The sequence below is a fragment of the Ambystoma mexicanum genome, chromosome 9, assembly GCF_040938575.1.
Source record: "Ambystoma mexicanum isolate Mex_15411 chromosome 9, UKY_AmexF1_1, whole genome shotgun sequence".
In the NCBI taxonomy this organism is placed as follows: domain Eukaryota; kingdom Metazoa; phylum Chordata; class Amphibia; order Caudata; family Ambystomatidae; genus Ambystoma; species Ambystoma mexicanum.
Window position 1 is genome coordinate 879,643,083 of NC_090931.1, and position 14,213 is coordinate 879,657,295.

Genomic DNA, 14,213 nt, shown 5'->3' on the forward strand with positions numbered 1-14,213 from the left:
ACCCATAGTTCTGGAGGTGACAATGTCAAGGCAGTCCGGATTTCTTAGAAGAGTGAGGTGGCAGCATCATTGTGGTTAAGGAACAGGGAGGACCCAAACTAGCATTCCGGAAGTGGCCAAGGATATTACAGGGACCTTAGAAGTGGGCCTTCTAAGAAGTGGCACTCTTCTTTTAGTGCAGACAATTGGGACTCCTTCTCTGAATTATTTTGTTGTTTTACTGCCAACTCCTCCTTGAGCTGTTTGAAGAGTCTTCCTAATTTTAACTCAGAATTTTGGCTCTCTTGCATTTTCTCCTCTGCCTGCCTTGACTCACTCTGTATTTGATTTAAAATCTCAGACTGGTTTTGCACAGAGGTTACACTTTCTTGGTACTTTTCTTCCATGACTATCATGTGCAAGTACATGTATGCAGTGAGTTGGACCATCTTTATCTGCTCATCTTTGATGTTCTGTGTCATATAGAACTCAGTCAGGGCTTGATGTAACAGGCCATTGTGCTGCCACACATCCATGCTTATAGACTGGTTTTGCACAGAGGTTACACTTTCTTGGTACTTTTCTTCCATGACTATCATGTGCAAGTACATGTATGCAGTGAGTTGGACCATCTTTATCTGCTCATCTTTGATGTTCTGTGTCATATAGAACTCAGTCAGGGCTTGATGTAACAGGCCATTGTGCTGCCACACATCCATGCTTATAGAGGTCACCTGTTGCATCATACTAGATAGCCAGGTTTCATGTTTTTGTTCTGCCCATTCCCCTCTAATGAATAAATTGGACAGAAGGTGCTGCCTAGCCATATTAATTTCCATGGTACTCATTATGAAGAGTGTTCATCTGCTGGTGGGTAATCGATACAAGGAAACATCTGTACCCTGTTCTTGCCTAGTTCATGGTTACAATATTTTATTTTAAGACACAGGCCTGATACCTAGGGTACACATTTTTGGATGGTGCCTTTACAGTGTAACACAGCTTTCTAAACCCCAAAAGTAACACTACCTTCAATGGGTTAGTCTGCTGTGTTGGACTGTCATGGGTGAGAACTCTAACCTCAATCCCGGATGAGCCCCCACTTTGACACAGTTTTACAACAAAGCACACTCCCGACAAGTACTCCTTCCGCTTACAATGAATGTGGCACACAATAAAAACGCTTTTTATCTTTAATTAACCACGGGTTCTTTTATTTGTGTATGCCCCCAACCCGTCTCGCACCCAACCTTCACAAACACCCTGTGTCACAATGGAGTAGGAATCAGGCTGGTGTGTAACAATAAGATATGTATTCATTTATGATTTAATGAAAAAGGAAAACATATTTAAAATACAACAGCCACTAATGTGTGGCAACACAAATGCAATGCTTCCTACTGAACAATTGGTTCCAAAATCCTAACACAGTTCACACAGATCTTAAATGGCAAAACAGGAAAAACAGTTTTAAAGCAAGTGATAGCACTAAGGTTTAGCACTCCCCCTGCAACACTCACCCCCACACATCAGCTAACTTAATTCCTTTCAATGGAAGGCAGTGGCAAGGAGTAAGGCTAGAAAGAGAAAATCGGATCTGGACTAAAGCCCACCTCACCAAGATGGGAAGTCAGAAAAGAAAATGAAAACCTGTTTTTGGAGCAAAATGGCAGAATCGATGTTGCTTATTACTCGCACGGCCAGAGATGTTTTTATGGGAGGGCAAAAGGGGCACTTGCTCAGGGCCCTCACCTTGGAGGAGGCCCCCACAAGGCTGCCTGATCTAAAGTAAGATTCCATTGTGCACCAGACTTAAATAGCACATGCCAGGAGATTTTATGGCATGCTGCTGAGGCACTATACCTATTACCTGTCTGTTTTGACAAGTACATTCTGCCTTGATCAATTAATCATGTAATGCTTTCTGTGTTCACTGTGGAATACATAGTTCGTGGTTACCATACAGCACAACTTCTATAGCATTCTTTCCTTCCTTTGGGAATTATGTTGATCATTGCAATAGCCAAAGTTGAAATCCATATTGATAAATTGAGTGCCACAATGATTCAGAAGTTAGCTCAGTGTGTTAATCACTCATTGCAGAGATATGTGTTCATAAGAAAGATTAGAAAAGCACATTCCAGCAAGGATGACTGAACCTTTCTTATTTCTGAAGTTTATAGACCTACCTGCATATGTACTTGGTTTTACAGCATAAAAGGTGCTACTATCAGCATTGTTACTGCACCAGATAGGGGTTGCTATAAAAATGAACATGTAATTTGTGTTGTGAAGGTCTAGAAAATGCTTTGTTCTAAAACCTAGGCAATCCCCTCTAAAGTTGAGAATAAACTATTAGTCCAAGAGGTGAATAAGTATCCAAATTCAAGACTGTTGAACCAAAGTGTTCATGCTTGTATCCTGGCTTTGCCAGCAGTCAATGCAGTGATCCTGGTCAAATCATATAATATATCTTGCATTACTGTGCTGTCTACTGTGAGGTTTGCCTTCTTGCATGCTGGTGGCATAGTTTAGCTCATTACTTGATCTTTCTTCTTATGAAGGCCATTTGAGTGGAAGTGGTGGTAGACAGGAGAGAGCGGACCAGATGTTGTAGACCTTGTGCAAGCATATTTTAAGGTCTGCTCATTTGACACAAAAAAACATTTTGGTTTTTGTATAAAAGTCAAAGGTTTTTCTGCATGTTTATGAATGACAATTTCACAAGCCATTATTTTGGAAGTATTTAAAGCTTAAAAGTACAAAAGACATACCTAGATTAAATCTGCTAAATCACATCGATTTGTATGCTGGTACCTATATACTTCCCTTGATGATGGAGAGAATGAAGCTAAAATCATTCCCATTTTACATTAACACCCTTCTGTAATATTTGGGTTTTAAAATTGGTCCGGTTTGGAAATGTGATTTGTGTCTTTCGCAAGTCAGTTTTATAAAATGAGATTGTTTTAGTACACAGTAAGAGCTGGAAAAGAAAGTGTTCAAATGCAGAAATTGCAGAACTGGCACAAATCTCAGCTTCACCCCTTAAGCAATATGTGATACTGGCATCTCATGTAATAATCTATTGCCTAACCTCTCAGAATTTCCAGTCCCTAATCCTTTCAAAATTGTCAGCCCTTCAGAGTGATTGATTTCCTTCTCAGGGTATGATCTTCATAAAAGCCTCACTCATGGTTTCACTGGCTATAGGGTTGCTTCCACTATAGTAGTGAGCATTGATATATTGCACACCACAGGCACTTGTTCCCTTGATCTATAATGGCAACACTATTTGAAAACCATGTCCCACTTCTAATCTCAGTCTGTCTGGATAGAGGCACCTTCCTGGTAGCTTCAAATCTGCATTCACTGTCCAGGCTATGCTATGTGTAGCTTTCTTCTTCTTCCTTACAATTGGTCTACTCTATCCATGCTTGAGCACTTTTGCATTCTCTGAGGCAGCTAATGTGAGCTCTCTGCCTTTTCTGGGTTACATGTACCTTTTACATACAGTCCCGCATTAATAATACAGGCTGCATAACTTCCCGGATGCTAATGATAAAAAGTATCCTGTTTCTATACTAGAAGAGAAGAAACCACTTCGTAGATTGCAAATGTTGGCCTTCAAATGCTACCTGTTTATCATTCTGATTATAGCAAGAATGAAGAGGGTAACGGGACTTAAAGGGAGTAAACATGTTATTTTGAATGCTGCGAGGCAGCATATCAACCTATAGGTTATGATCACGTTGCGGGGGGGAGTGCCACCAGATATTCTTGATCCTTTATCAAGTATGAGCCTGGTGCCAAATGTACCAGGACTGGCCCCAAGAAGGCCTAGGCCAAGGATGCCTGGTTTTAGTGGACACCCTTCCCGACCCAAGGGCTTGCCAGGGGGTCTTCTGGATGGGGGTCGTGACAGGTATTAGCATTGTTTCATTTGGGACACCTACCTGCATCGGCCGATGACGGGGCTCCTCGCTCCATGTCCCCCACTCCCTCAATTGCCTCCGTCCCTATGCTGCTGGTGCAGATCTCCTCCCATGGTTGCAACTTGATGCGGGAGTCCGCACCTCTGCCTGTCGCCATCCCCAGTTGCGGTTGGCAGAGAGGATGCTCTGCACGCGTAAACGCAGATCGTCCCATGCTTACGGACATCTTTGGGAGTGTGGGGTGTGGTGCCAACGGCACTTACTTTCTGGGCAACCTCCACCCATATCTTTTTCTTGCGCTGCACTGCAGGGTGGGACATGTCGGAGGAAAATACAACATCTGCATGTTCCTGCAGCGTCTCCGCCAGCATGGTCAACTCCTCCTGGGAGAAGCACTCCTTGCGCAGGCGATCTGTGCTTTTTTTAACAGCTTTCGGCATGGTGAGATGCAGCAGGTAGTGGTGGAGGTGTGGTAGAGTTCTGGGGGTCAGATGGCTCCTGGTTGTGGTGGATGGCAATGGATTGTATTTTTAAAGATGGCCGCCGTGCTCGTTCCCATTCGTGTGCGATGACGCTACTTCCGGTTCCGCTTATTAGCTGTGACCGCTAATAGCGGTTACCGCTATTAGAGGTGACCGCTATTATCGGTCATCGCTAATGCCGATGGCTTGGATGCCGCTGGAGCTATTTGCACTTCGTACGATGCCGGAAAGGGAGATTTTTCACCCTATTACGGCATGGCGGTGGGGTCATTACCGGCATGGCGCAAAGCTCATGCCCGCGTACTTGTAATAGGCCGCTTTTAGCGGTCTATTGCCAGCACGGACACGGTAGTTGCTCCATGCCGGTAATGACCGGTACATACTGCCTGGGTCGTAATGAGGCCCATTGTTCATTTTACAATCTGGGGGAAGTACTCTAGAATTACTCCTACCCTGGGATAGGAAAACCTACCATTCCTCTCTCCGCCACCTGCCTTTTTGGTTCAAGCGGAGAGAGCATCATCTATCTGTTTGTCATTTATTAAAGTTCTTTGTCCTCCAGTCAACATTTTAGCAAAACTGAGTTATGTATGATAACTTCAAACTTATACTAGCCACTGACATGAAAAATAGGCGTTTTTTGTCTTTTTCATGAAATGCATAACAGTTATAACTCTGCAAATGATTAAGCATGTTCATACGCTCATTTTCCATCATTCCACCAATTTTCATATTTGTCCCATTTATAGATCAGTCAGAAATGACTCTTTACTGGCCATTTAAGCCCACAAAGTTCTAGGAACATGTGCTTAGTTTCTTCAGAACCCACTGGAAATCACATGGAAAAATATCATAAAACGAAATTATTTCTGATTCTGAATGCTGGGAAAACATGCCTAAAATGAATCAATCCTCTTTAATGTCAATTTGGAGGATCTGTCACACATGGGAGGGTGGTGCTTCATCCCCCATAGCCAAATATCTCCCCCTGGTTCAGTTTACAACAAAAGACTTTTATTACACCCTTTGAAGTTTGTCATTTTGGCCTTGGGAGTGGGTGCAAAAGGAACTCAAACTCTGGCCAGGCTTGCCTTCTTTGTCCTCCCTGCTAGTACTGCCTTCTACTCTGGCAGAGAAGAGGATCATCACGCCCTCAGCCACATCACATGTCTTTGCGGAATGGTTCACTTATTGGTGCGACTTCCAGTGGGAGGCAAGGCTTTCAACTGAGTTTTGTGCCTGAGCCCAAAAACTGGATTTACTGGTATTCTGAGCCTTTTTACAAGGTGACTGAAATCTTGTGGGGACAAACATAATGTACATTGCGTAGCCAACCCTCCCACCACCCACACATATTCACAGACATTTCTGGGCAAGCAAAAGCTATCATTTCAAGTTGGCTTTTAAACATCATTTTTCTTATTTTCCTTCTCAGGTGTGCAAGCCGTATTTCATCTAATGTTTGAAATGCAGTTCTGTAGATCATGGGATTTTCTTTTAATTTGTCGTTTTGAGTGAGTTTACATTTACTGTTGGTCCATGGACACAGAGGGGTAGGCACCCTGCAGAGGGTTCTTTTGATTTGACACGGGAAAGCCAAGCCGTTTTTCATTTGCAATGTTTAGAGCGCTTCTGTTCACATGAAAGGGAAAACAAAAGCTGTGTCGGGTTGCAATGTTGAAATCCTTGCCCCTCATGTGAATTAACAGGAAGACAAGGCTGTTTTTTTATATAGTGCGTAACTTTTTGTTATTCAGATGAAAGAGAAGCAAATGCAGGGCCGTTCTTGGTGAAATGTTCAAATGCTTGCCACACATTTGCCAGGGACAGCAAAGCACAGCAGTTTTTCATGGCAATGTTCAAATGTGGTTTTTAGGTGAAGGGAATTTCTGTTCAGGGCCTTAAAGACACCGCACAGTCTAACATTATTTGTACATTTCTCAGATGTATTAGTTAACATGTACTTTGAAGCAGAGTACTATTTTTAGCTGTTATAACCGATCATTAAATTTCTGCCAACTAGAACTGTGCAGATATGTGGTCAATGTCTTAAATTACAGGCAAGGCCCAAATCCCAGCTTCGCCACTTAACTAGAATGTGTGATGCCTGCCAATTCATTTAATGTCAGGGAGTATTATCTGACACAATTTGAGCTCACTGGAGAGGATCCAGTTCACAGTGTACACTATTAAAAGTGCTTTAATGGACTATGGTGTCACTCCATAGATAATAGCACGAGTAGCCCTTTGTTTACCCAAGCAACCTCTTGAAATGTGACTTCACCAGGTGCTCCAGAGTATCAGTAGGCAGGTTTCGGTCCCAGTGATGTCATTTTCTGTGTGATTACTTTCAGTGGCGTCAATACACAATGTAAGGCACCCATGCAAGTCTTTTGCCAGGTCTTTTGCCACACAGGGCATCACACATCGCAGAGATGGCTCTGCCCATTGAGTGTAAATGAGGACAAACTTTACTTCTGCTACCTTGCAGCACCTGTTGAACTCCTGCACTCGTACTGTTAACGAAATGCGTGTTCTGTCTGTGAGAGAACAGCTTCACCGCCAGCAATGTGCCACGTCTCTGTGCCAGAGAAGTCTGCCCCATTAAGTTGCTGCTCTATTTCGTCTGTATAAAATGAAAGCTTGTTCTGCTAGAAGCTCGTGCTGCTGCCCTCCGTGCTGTGAGTGGTCAGAGTACATAGGAAGGTTTACTGTGCTATGCATTTCCTGTATGAGAGGGCAGGTTGCATTGCTGCTGTGGGTGTCAGATCTGCCCTGTGTGTGTGGGCAGCTGGGACTGCTGCTCCGATTCCTGCGCCTGTGTGGGTGATGAAAGTGTGCACTGCTGATGGTAACTCTCCCGGAAGCTGATCTCTACATCATGAGTGTGATAGTAGCGGCAACTGCATAGGATATTTTAAAATACCATTTAATTGACTTGGTTTGTATGTGATAGCTATGGCATGAGCTGTGTAGTGGGTACTGCGTTGGGTAACTAACCTATATTTACCACGTACAGTGCACTGCTTGGGTTATGTGCCCCATGCAGAACTGTATTGGTACCGTGCCATACATCTCTTGTGTGATCTTACCTCATAGTTAGATAGCCTTTTACTAGCAGGATGGGCCGTCTCTAGTGTTTTTACCAGCTAGCAAACCCATTATGAGGCCCGGCTTGGCGTGTATGTTAAGTACCACGTGACTGGCACAGACTGAGACATGCTCTTTTTATAGCACAGCCGGAGCTCAGAGGCCGCCCCACCCCTTCATACCCGCTCGGTAACCATGTCACCTGAGGTGAGACGGGCCACGGTGCCTGGCACCGATGCCCAGCCAGATTATTCATTGTACTTACCCTGGGTCCAGAGACTGAAGCTGGCACTGGAAAGGGGAGAGGGGAGCGTGGTTTCGGAGCTGATCCTGGTGCACGCCGGGAACGTGAACGGAACGATAGAGCTGGCCAACGACGACTGGCTGAAGGACCCCCGCGTCCAGCTGCCCCCCTCGGTGCTCTTAGGTGAGCCAATGAAATATGAGAGTATCATTCCTCTTTGCTTAACCAAACGACATAAATAATGTTTTATGCAGTTAACTCAAATGAAAATCAAAATAAATGCAATATCAGCGTTGAAAATGTAGGGACCCGTACATGGGAGCGACTCCACTACAAAAACCTGTGTTTGACCTCATGGTCACAGGTTCGAATCCCAACAGGTCTGCTCAGCCCTTCATCCTTTAGAGGTCGATAAAATGAGTATCATTAAGTTGGGAATCAATACACATCTGTTATTAGCGCCAAGATAACTCTTTGGGGGTGAACGTGTGCTTTACAAATGCGCCTGCTACGTTAATTTAAACAAAAATATATTTTTGAATTACATTGTTTACAGGTGGTGCCATACTTTGCTGCTCTAGGAGAGCCCTGCAACTGCATTATTGTTAGATTTTGTATTTTACCGTCACACGGCATAACAATCACATATAAGCCCAGTTCATACCTTTCTTTTCATTTGGGTTATGTTACAAACAGGGCTTTAAGTGAACCAGTGCCCTCTGGGTCTCATCCCTAGTAGGGTCCAAAAACGACTCCTGAGTTGGGACCCTGCAGAAGCTCCCAAATGCTAATAGTCAATGGAAGAAGGATTGTACAATACACCTCTTGCCCAGTAGAAGTAACTATCACCATATGCTTAGAATCATGTCATCATTCTCCTACATTATGTGTGTTTATAAAACTCTGAAAGGAAAATATAGAGAATGCATTGTTTGATTTTTGCAACAAGTTTTTTATATTGAAGTCTTGCTGTTAGAATGATTGAATACACTGGGCCTCATTACGAGGTGGGCGGTAAGGGGTTAACGGCACCGGTAAAGGTGCCAGCGCTGTTAACCCCTTACCGCCCTGTTACGAGTATGCTTGCGGGACCCGCAAAGGGCGCCTGGTAAAACCAGGCACCCTTAGCGGGTCCCGCGAGCGTTCCAGGGTGCTAACAACAGGCCCGTTAGTAACGGGCCCGTTGTTAGCAGCCTCCCCATTCCCATTGAGCCCTATGGGGGCTCAATAGGAATGGGGATGGACCGGTTCCGGGTTCCCTGAATGGGGATATACCGGGTCCTCCAAGGTTGGAATGGCCAGGTACTTCCCCATTCAGGGAACCCGGACGCGACACTCGGAATGGAGGTAACCATGCCGCAAATTGCAATGACCCCCAATATATTAAGAAGTAAGAATCATGGTATTTCCTACAAAAAACAGAGGCATTGGAACCTGCATTGACCTATCTAGAGTCAATTTCGTTTTGTGTTTCAAAAATATAATTTCAGTCAATTGTCTGATTGCCAATTAATTACATTATATATTACATGCTTGTAAGTATATTTTACTCTATTTCAGTATGAAAACTCGACCGCATCTGTTAGAGCACATGTCAATAAACTGTGTAATGTCTGCTGACATGCGCTGTTCTCTTTGCCGTGATATGCCCCCTTGGTCTAAGTGAGCGGCTACAGGAGAATGTACCTTTTATTTCCATCTCCAATATGCCTAGAGCGAAACTAACCAAACCTCTGCACTCTCTACACAGTGTGACCCTACACATGTGCTGCCCATGCACATTGATGTGCCCTGCTATGTAAAAGCTTATGTGTCCTGCTACAGGATTCACCGTCTGAGCTTTGGTAGTGAAGTGGAAGAAAGACTCACCTCTGAAAAGAGGGCTGTCTTGAGAGGTTGGTTTGAATCTCACCACCTCTGAGATCTTTTTTATTTTAATTGACCTCTTTGTTGTATAATCTGTAGGGCATGTGTGTGTGTGTGTGTGTGTGTAGTCACACAGGATCAGTTTTGATCTGTGCTTGTATTTATCACTTATTTGCAGTTTGTGTTTGCTTAAAGAAGTGTGCATAACAGGTGCTGATGTTAGCCAACTTAACGGTGCTCAAGGTGTCGAGCTTGGAAGGGGGTAGGGCAATGCTAGCATTGCAAGCACTCATCCCTGTAATTTCAAGTTGTACACAGGTCGCCAAAGAGAGCGTTTAACCTACAACACTATCTCATCAGCCTGAAGGGCACCGGAAGGTAATAAACTAGCGTGCGGAATGAATCCAGTTATACGAGTGCTGATGGAGCTTTCACGCGCTGCAGAGCTATGGATGCGCAGGAATCTAGTGGCATGGGAAAACCTATGTTCCAGCCGTATTAGTGGACAGCTTTCAAGACTTAGGGCCTGATTCACAGATTTGTTTGCACACTTTTCAGCGCACACAACTCCATTTAATGATTCATGAATCAGACTTTGCGTGACTTTTTCGTGACTTTGCGTGGGTCCGTCGTGACTTTGCGTCCAGTCGAGCGCTTTGTGAAACGCACCACACAAAGTGTGGGACGGACCTGCGCAAAGAAACAGATAGGGGGCGGAACATGCATATTCCCCCATTTTCCCCATAAAATGCGGAAGAACTAGAAATGACATGGGCGTGTCGAGGGACGCACAACGTACAGAAATTGCACGCCCAGTCAAGCACAAACCCAACCGAATTCATGGATTTCAGTGTGCAAAGTCACGTTGGGAAAAGTAACACGCAAACTTTGTGATCTTACCGCCACATGATAGGTGACACAAAATACAATATGCAAAGGTACCAATGCATTTAAAGCACTCAATGCACACAGTTCAAATGTCACTGAGCCAGGATGAATGCTGGTATACTGGCAGCCATCGTACCTGGTCATAGAAGGAGGAGGGGAATGGGGATGGATAGGGACAAGATTTTCCTACCATGTACAACGCTCTTTGGCGTGCCAGAGCACCAGGTGGATGCATGGTACAGGTTCCACCCCCATGTCATCCTAGGCCTGGTCAGGCAGTGGGAGGAAGACCTTGCATCATCCACCAATCGCTCCAATGCCCTCACATCTCTGGAGAAGGTTCTGGCAGCCCTACATTTCATAGCCACAGGCTACTTTCATCGCACCACTGCCATTGTTGGGGGCATATCGCAAGCCATACAATCCCGGTGTCTTCACCAGGTATTGGGCTGCATCACATCACGTGCATGTGTGTCTAGGCACATATACATGCCAGGCACACTGCCGACAAGGCAGAGAGTATGTCAGGCATATTATGCTGTAGCACACTTTCCACGTGTACCCGGAGCCATTGATTGTGTGAATGTTGTGCTGCAGCCTCCCCGATTGACAGAGCACATTTACTGCAACTGGAAGCATTGGCATTCCATCAATGTGCAGGTCATCTGTGATGCAAATGGAGTCGTCATGCATGTCATGGCCAATTTCCATGGAAGCACACCTGGCAGCTTAATTTACTGCCAGTCACCAGATTAGCGGGCCCTTGTATCGGGAAGCTTTGGCAACACCTGGCTCATCGGTGGGTATCAGGTTTCACGCACATGCATGCACTCACGTGACATACTGAACAACATACCACGATGATCAATGCCAATAACAACTAATTACACAATTGCAGGGGACAGGGCCTACACGCTCTCAACATTCCCGCTCAGACCATTCAGGAATCCTGCCACACCAGCGAGGTAAGGTACAACACAGTACATATAGCCACTAGGGGCATAGTGGATCACACATTCGGCGTGTTCAAGTCACAATTCCGCTCTCTTGACCACTCTGGTGGGGTATTGCTATTTGCCACACCAGTAGTATGCAAAATCCTCATGGCAGCTTGTGTCTTGCACAATGTTGCCATACAGCGTGGTGTACCAGTAGAAATGCAAGAGGGACATCGCTCAGCCACAGGCACTACCCATGCCCCTGGCCGGCCAAAGGGGACAGGGAGAGTCTGCATGCAATCAGCTTGTGCAAACCTATTTCACATGATCACCAGCCCCTGTGGGGCATACACAGTGAAGCCATATCCCTGGTGCCATTCAGTGATGAATTGGGGACAATAGTCCATGCCCATAACAACACCCTGGGAATGTGTGTCTCGGAGAGGCAAACTGTGTGTGTCTATAGCCATACAATATCCTGCACCAACCACTGACACAGTCATAGCAAGTGGAAACAACTGTATCCATATTGCCCACACCAAAGCACACAACACAATCAATGAAATCCCCTACCACTTTCACATGCCCCCACCAACTATTGTGCATGCAGATCCCCAACAACACAGAGGAGAACAAAAGTAGACAAGCACAGCACAAAATGGAAGCAGTAACTAAGCCTTGTTAGGACTGGCCTGGCCCCCCTAGGCATGTCTCACAACAATATACAGGTGGAGTGGCCACGCCATTCCCTGACAACAATTCTGCACACAATACACATCTACATCTAAATAGTCATACAGACTGAGCAAATTGCAAGCACACTTCAAGAAAGATGCACATCTCACCTCACATCTTTCCCCTTGCGAGCCTGCTCCAGCCGTACCCAAGAATGTATCCATGCTCCCCTCCGTAGGTGTCCAAACCAGCCGACACTGCTGAGGTGTTGCGTGTAGGCATCCCACAGCAGTGTTCCCTTGAAGAGTAGCAAGCATCTTCCCTTGCAGAATTCCTCAGTAGAGATAAACAACACAAGTTCAGAGCAGGTAACACACCTATGCAACCAATGTCACTGCACCCTCTGCCCCCCTGAGTGACATGCAAAAACTGCAAGCAATGACTTGTCAGCTTCCCATCACCCTGTCACACCCGCACCCAGGCAGTGGAACATGCTCACTTCAGGCCAATGCAATTAAAAACACCTCGCACAGTGACCCCTTCTCACAAGGACGATGGTGTGTGCCTGCTGGCCAGGGGCGTGACCCCACCCTATTGCGATTGGGCAAACATGGCAGCCCCCACATGGCCTGCAATGCGGTGCTGGGTTAGGAGCTGTCAGTCGAGTGCACCCAAAGGCAGCGTAGAAGTGCCAGAAGTGGACTGCCAGCGTGAGTAGACAGGCTGTGAAAATCAGAGTGATCGCGATGCTATGTGGCAGGCATGATACATGCAAAAACTGCAAGCAATGACTCACCAGCCTCCCATCACCATGTATCCCTGCACCCATGCAGCTGGACCTGCTCATCTCTGGCCAACAGAATAAAAAACACCCCGCACAATGACAGCCTCCCTCCCACCAATTACACTGCAACCTGTGCCCCCTGAGTTCCTTGAACTTATCTGCACAAGGTACATACCGATCTTTCATCCACAGCATTTCACCTGAAACAACATTCTCAGCTTGCTAAGACATGCATTGCAAGAAAGAAAACAAACAGGACAGCATTGATGTGTCCCATATGGTACAAGGTAACTTGACAGCCATGGTCCTCCCAGTGTCAACAACCGGAAGGCCATGTCAAAGAGCTTGATCAACAATGATTCCAATAACATCCCAACTCATTGACAGAGTAATCACTGGCAGTGAAGCAAACACATTTCCACCACAGCAAATTATGCACTCTGGACACGGGCCAGTCTGCCATGGGATGCAGGCACAATCTGGGCCACTGATTGCAGGCGTACAAGTTGTGTACACCCACCGCCAGGTGTCACATGTGCCTCTGGCTCACCCTTGGATACAGGGGAGGCAAAGGGACACCAAGTGAGGAGGTGAAGGTCTGGGGAGTGTAAGGAAAAAGTGTGGGAGCTGATGTGAAGAATGAAATAGGGTAAGAGGGAGAGAGGAGACAGAGTAATGAATGTGCAGTTGCAGAGTGGAGAGAGAGAGAGAGAGAGAGAGACAGAGGGGTATTGGGAAGCAAGGAAGAGTCTGGCTGGTGAGGAGATGAGGATAGAGATAGGGGCTGTTACAGTTGGTGAGGGCAGAGGGAAGGGGCAACGAGAGGAAGACAGAGACAGAAGGACAGGAAAAGAAAGCAGCAGGGCCAGAGAGCATGGAAAGCACATTGATGGAAAAATAACACAGGTTGGGGTGAATTGGTCCCATGGGATTACCAAGTAATTACAAGTGGTGATAAGGCAGTGCAAGTTCCCATTTTTGTCCATACCACCCCATCGAGATTTTGCTGGATTACATTGGGCGACATTTCTGCCGCAATAATTCTGCCTAGTTTGGAGGGTAAAGTGGAGGATTTACCTCCATCAGCATGCTGGAGGTGAACCCTCCACTTCAACAGCAAACTCAGGATTTGGCAGAGCAGTAAAAACAGCGGTAATTCCATTAACCCCAAAAAAGTGGAGGAAACAGAATTACCACCACTTTTTAATGCTCCACCAAACATGGAATGGTGCCCATTATGCACTGTTTGTGCCCTCAATCTTCTCATTTAATTCAAAATGTTGTTTTATCCCCCACAGTGAGTGTATCTGCCAATCAGGTTGCTCAACACCT

At 45.6% G+C, this 14,213-nt stretch overlaps 1 protein-coding gene across 1 annotated transcript in view; it reads left to right on the forward strand.

Annotated features, from left to right (window-relative positions):
- Positions 1-7,681: 7,681 nt before the first annotated feature.
- Positions 7,682-14,213, forward strand: part of ASB18 (ankyrin repeat and SOCS box containing 18) — a 284,810-nt gene continuing 278,278 nt past the window's right edge. The window contains exon 1 of the mRNA XM_069613973.1: positions 7,682-7,913. Within this exon, the coding sequence (XP_069470074.1) occupies positions 7,682-7,913 (232 nt within the window). The remainder of the gene's footprint in view (positions 7,914-14,213) is intronic.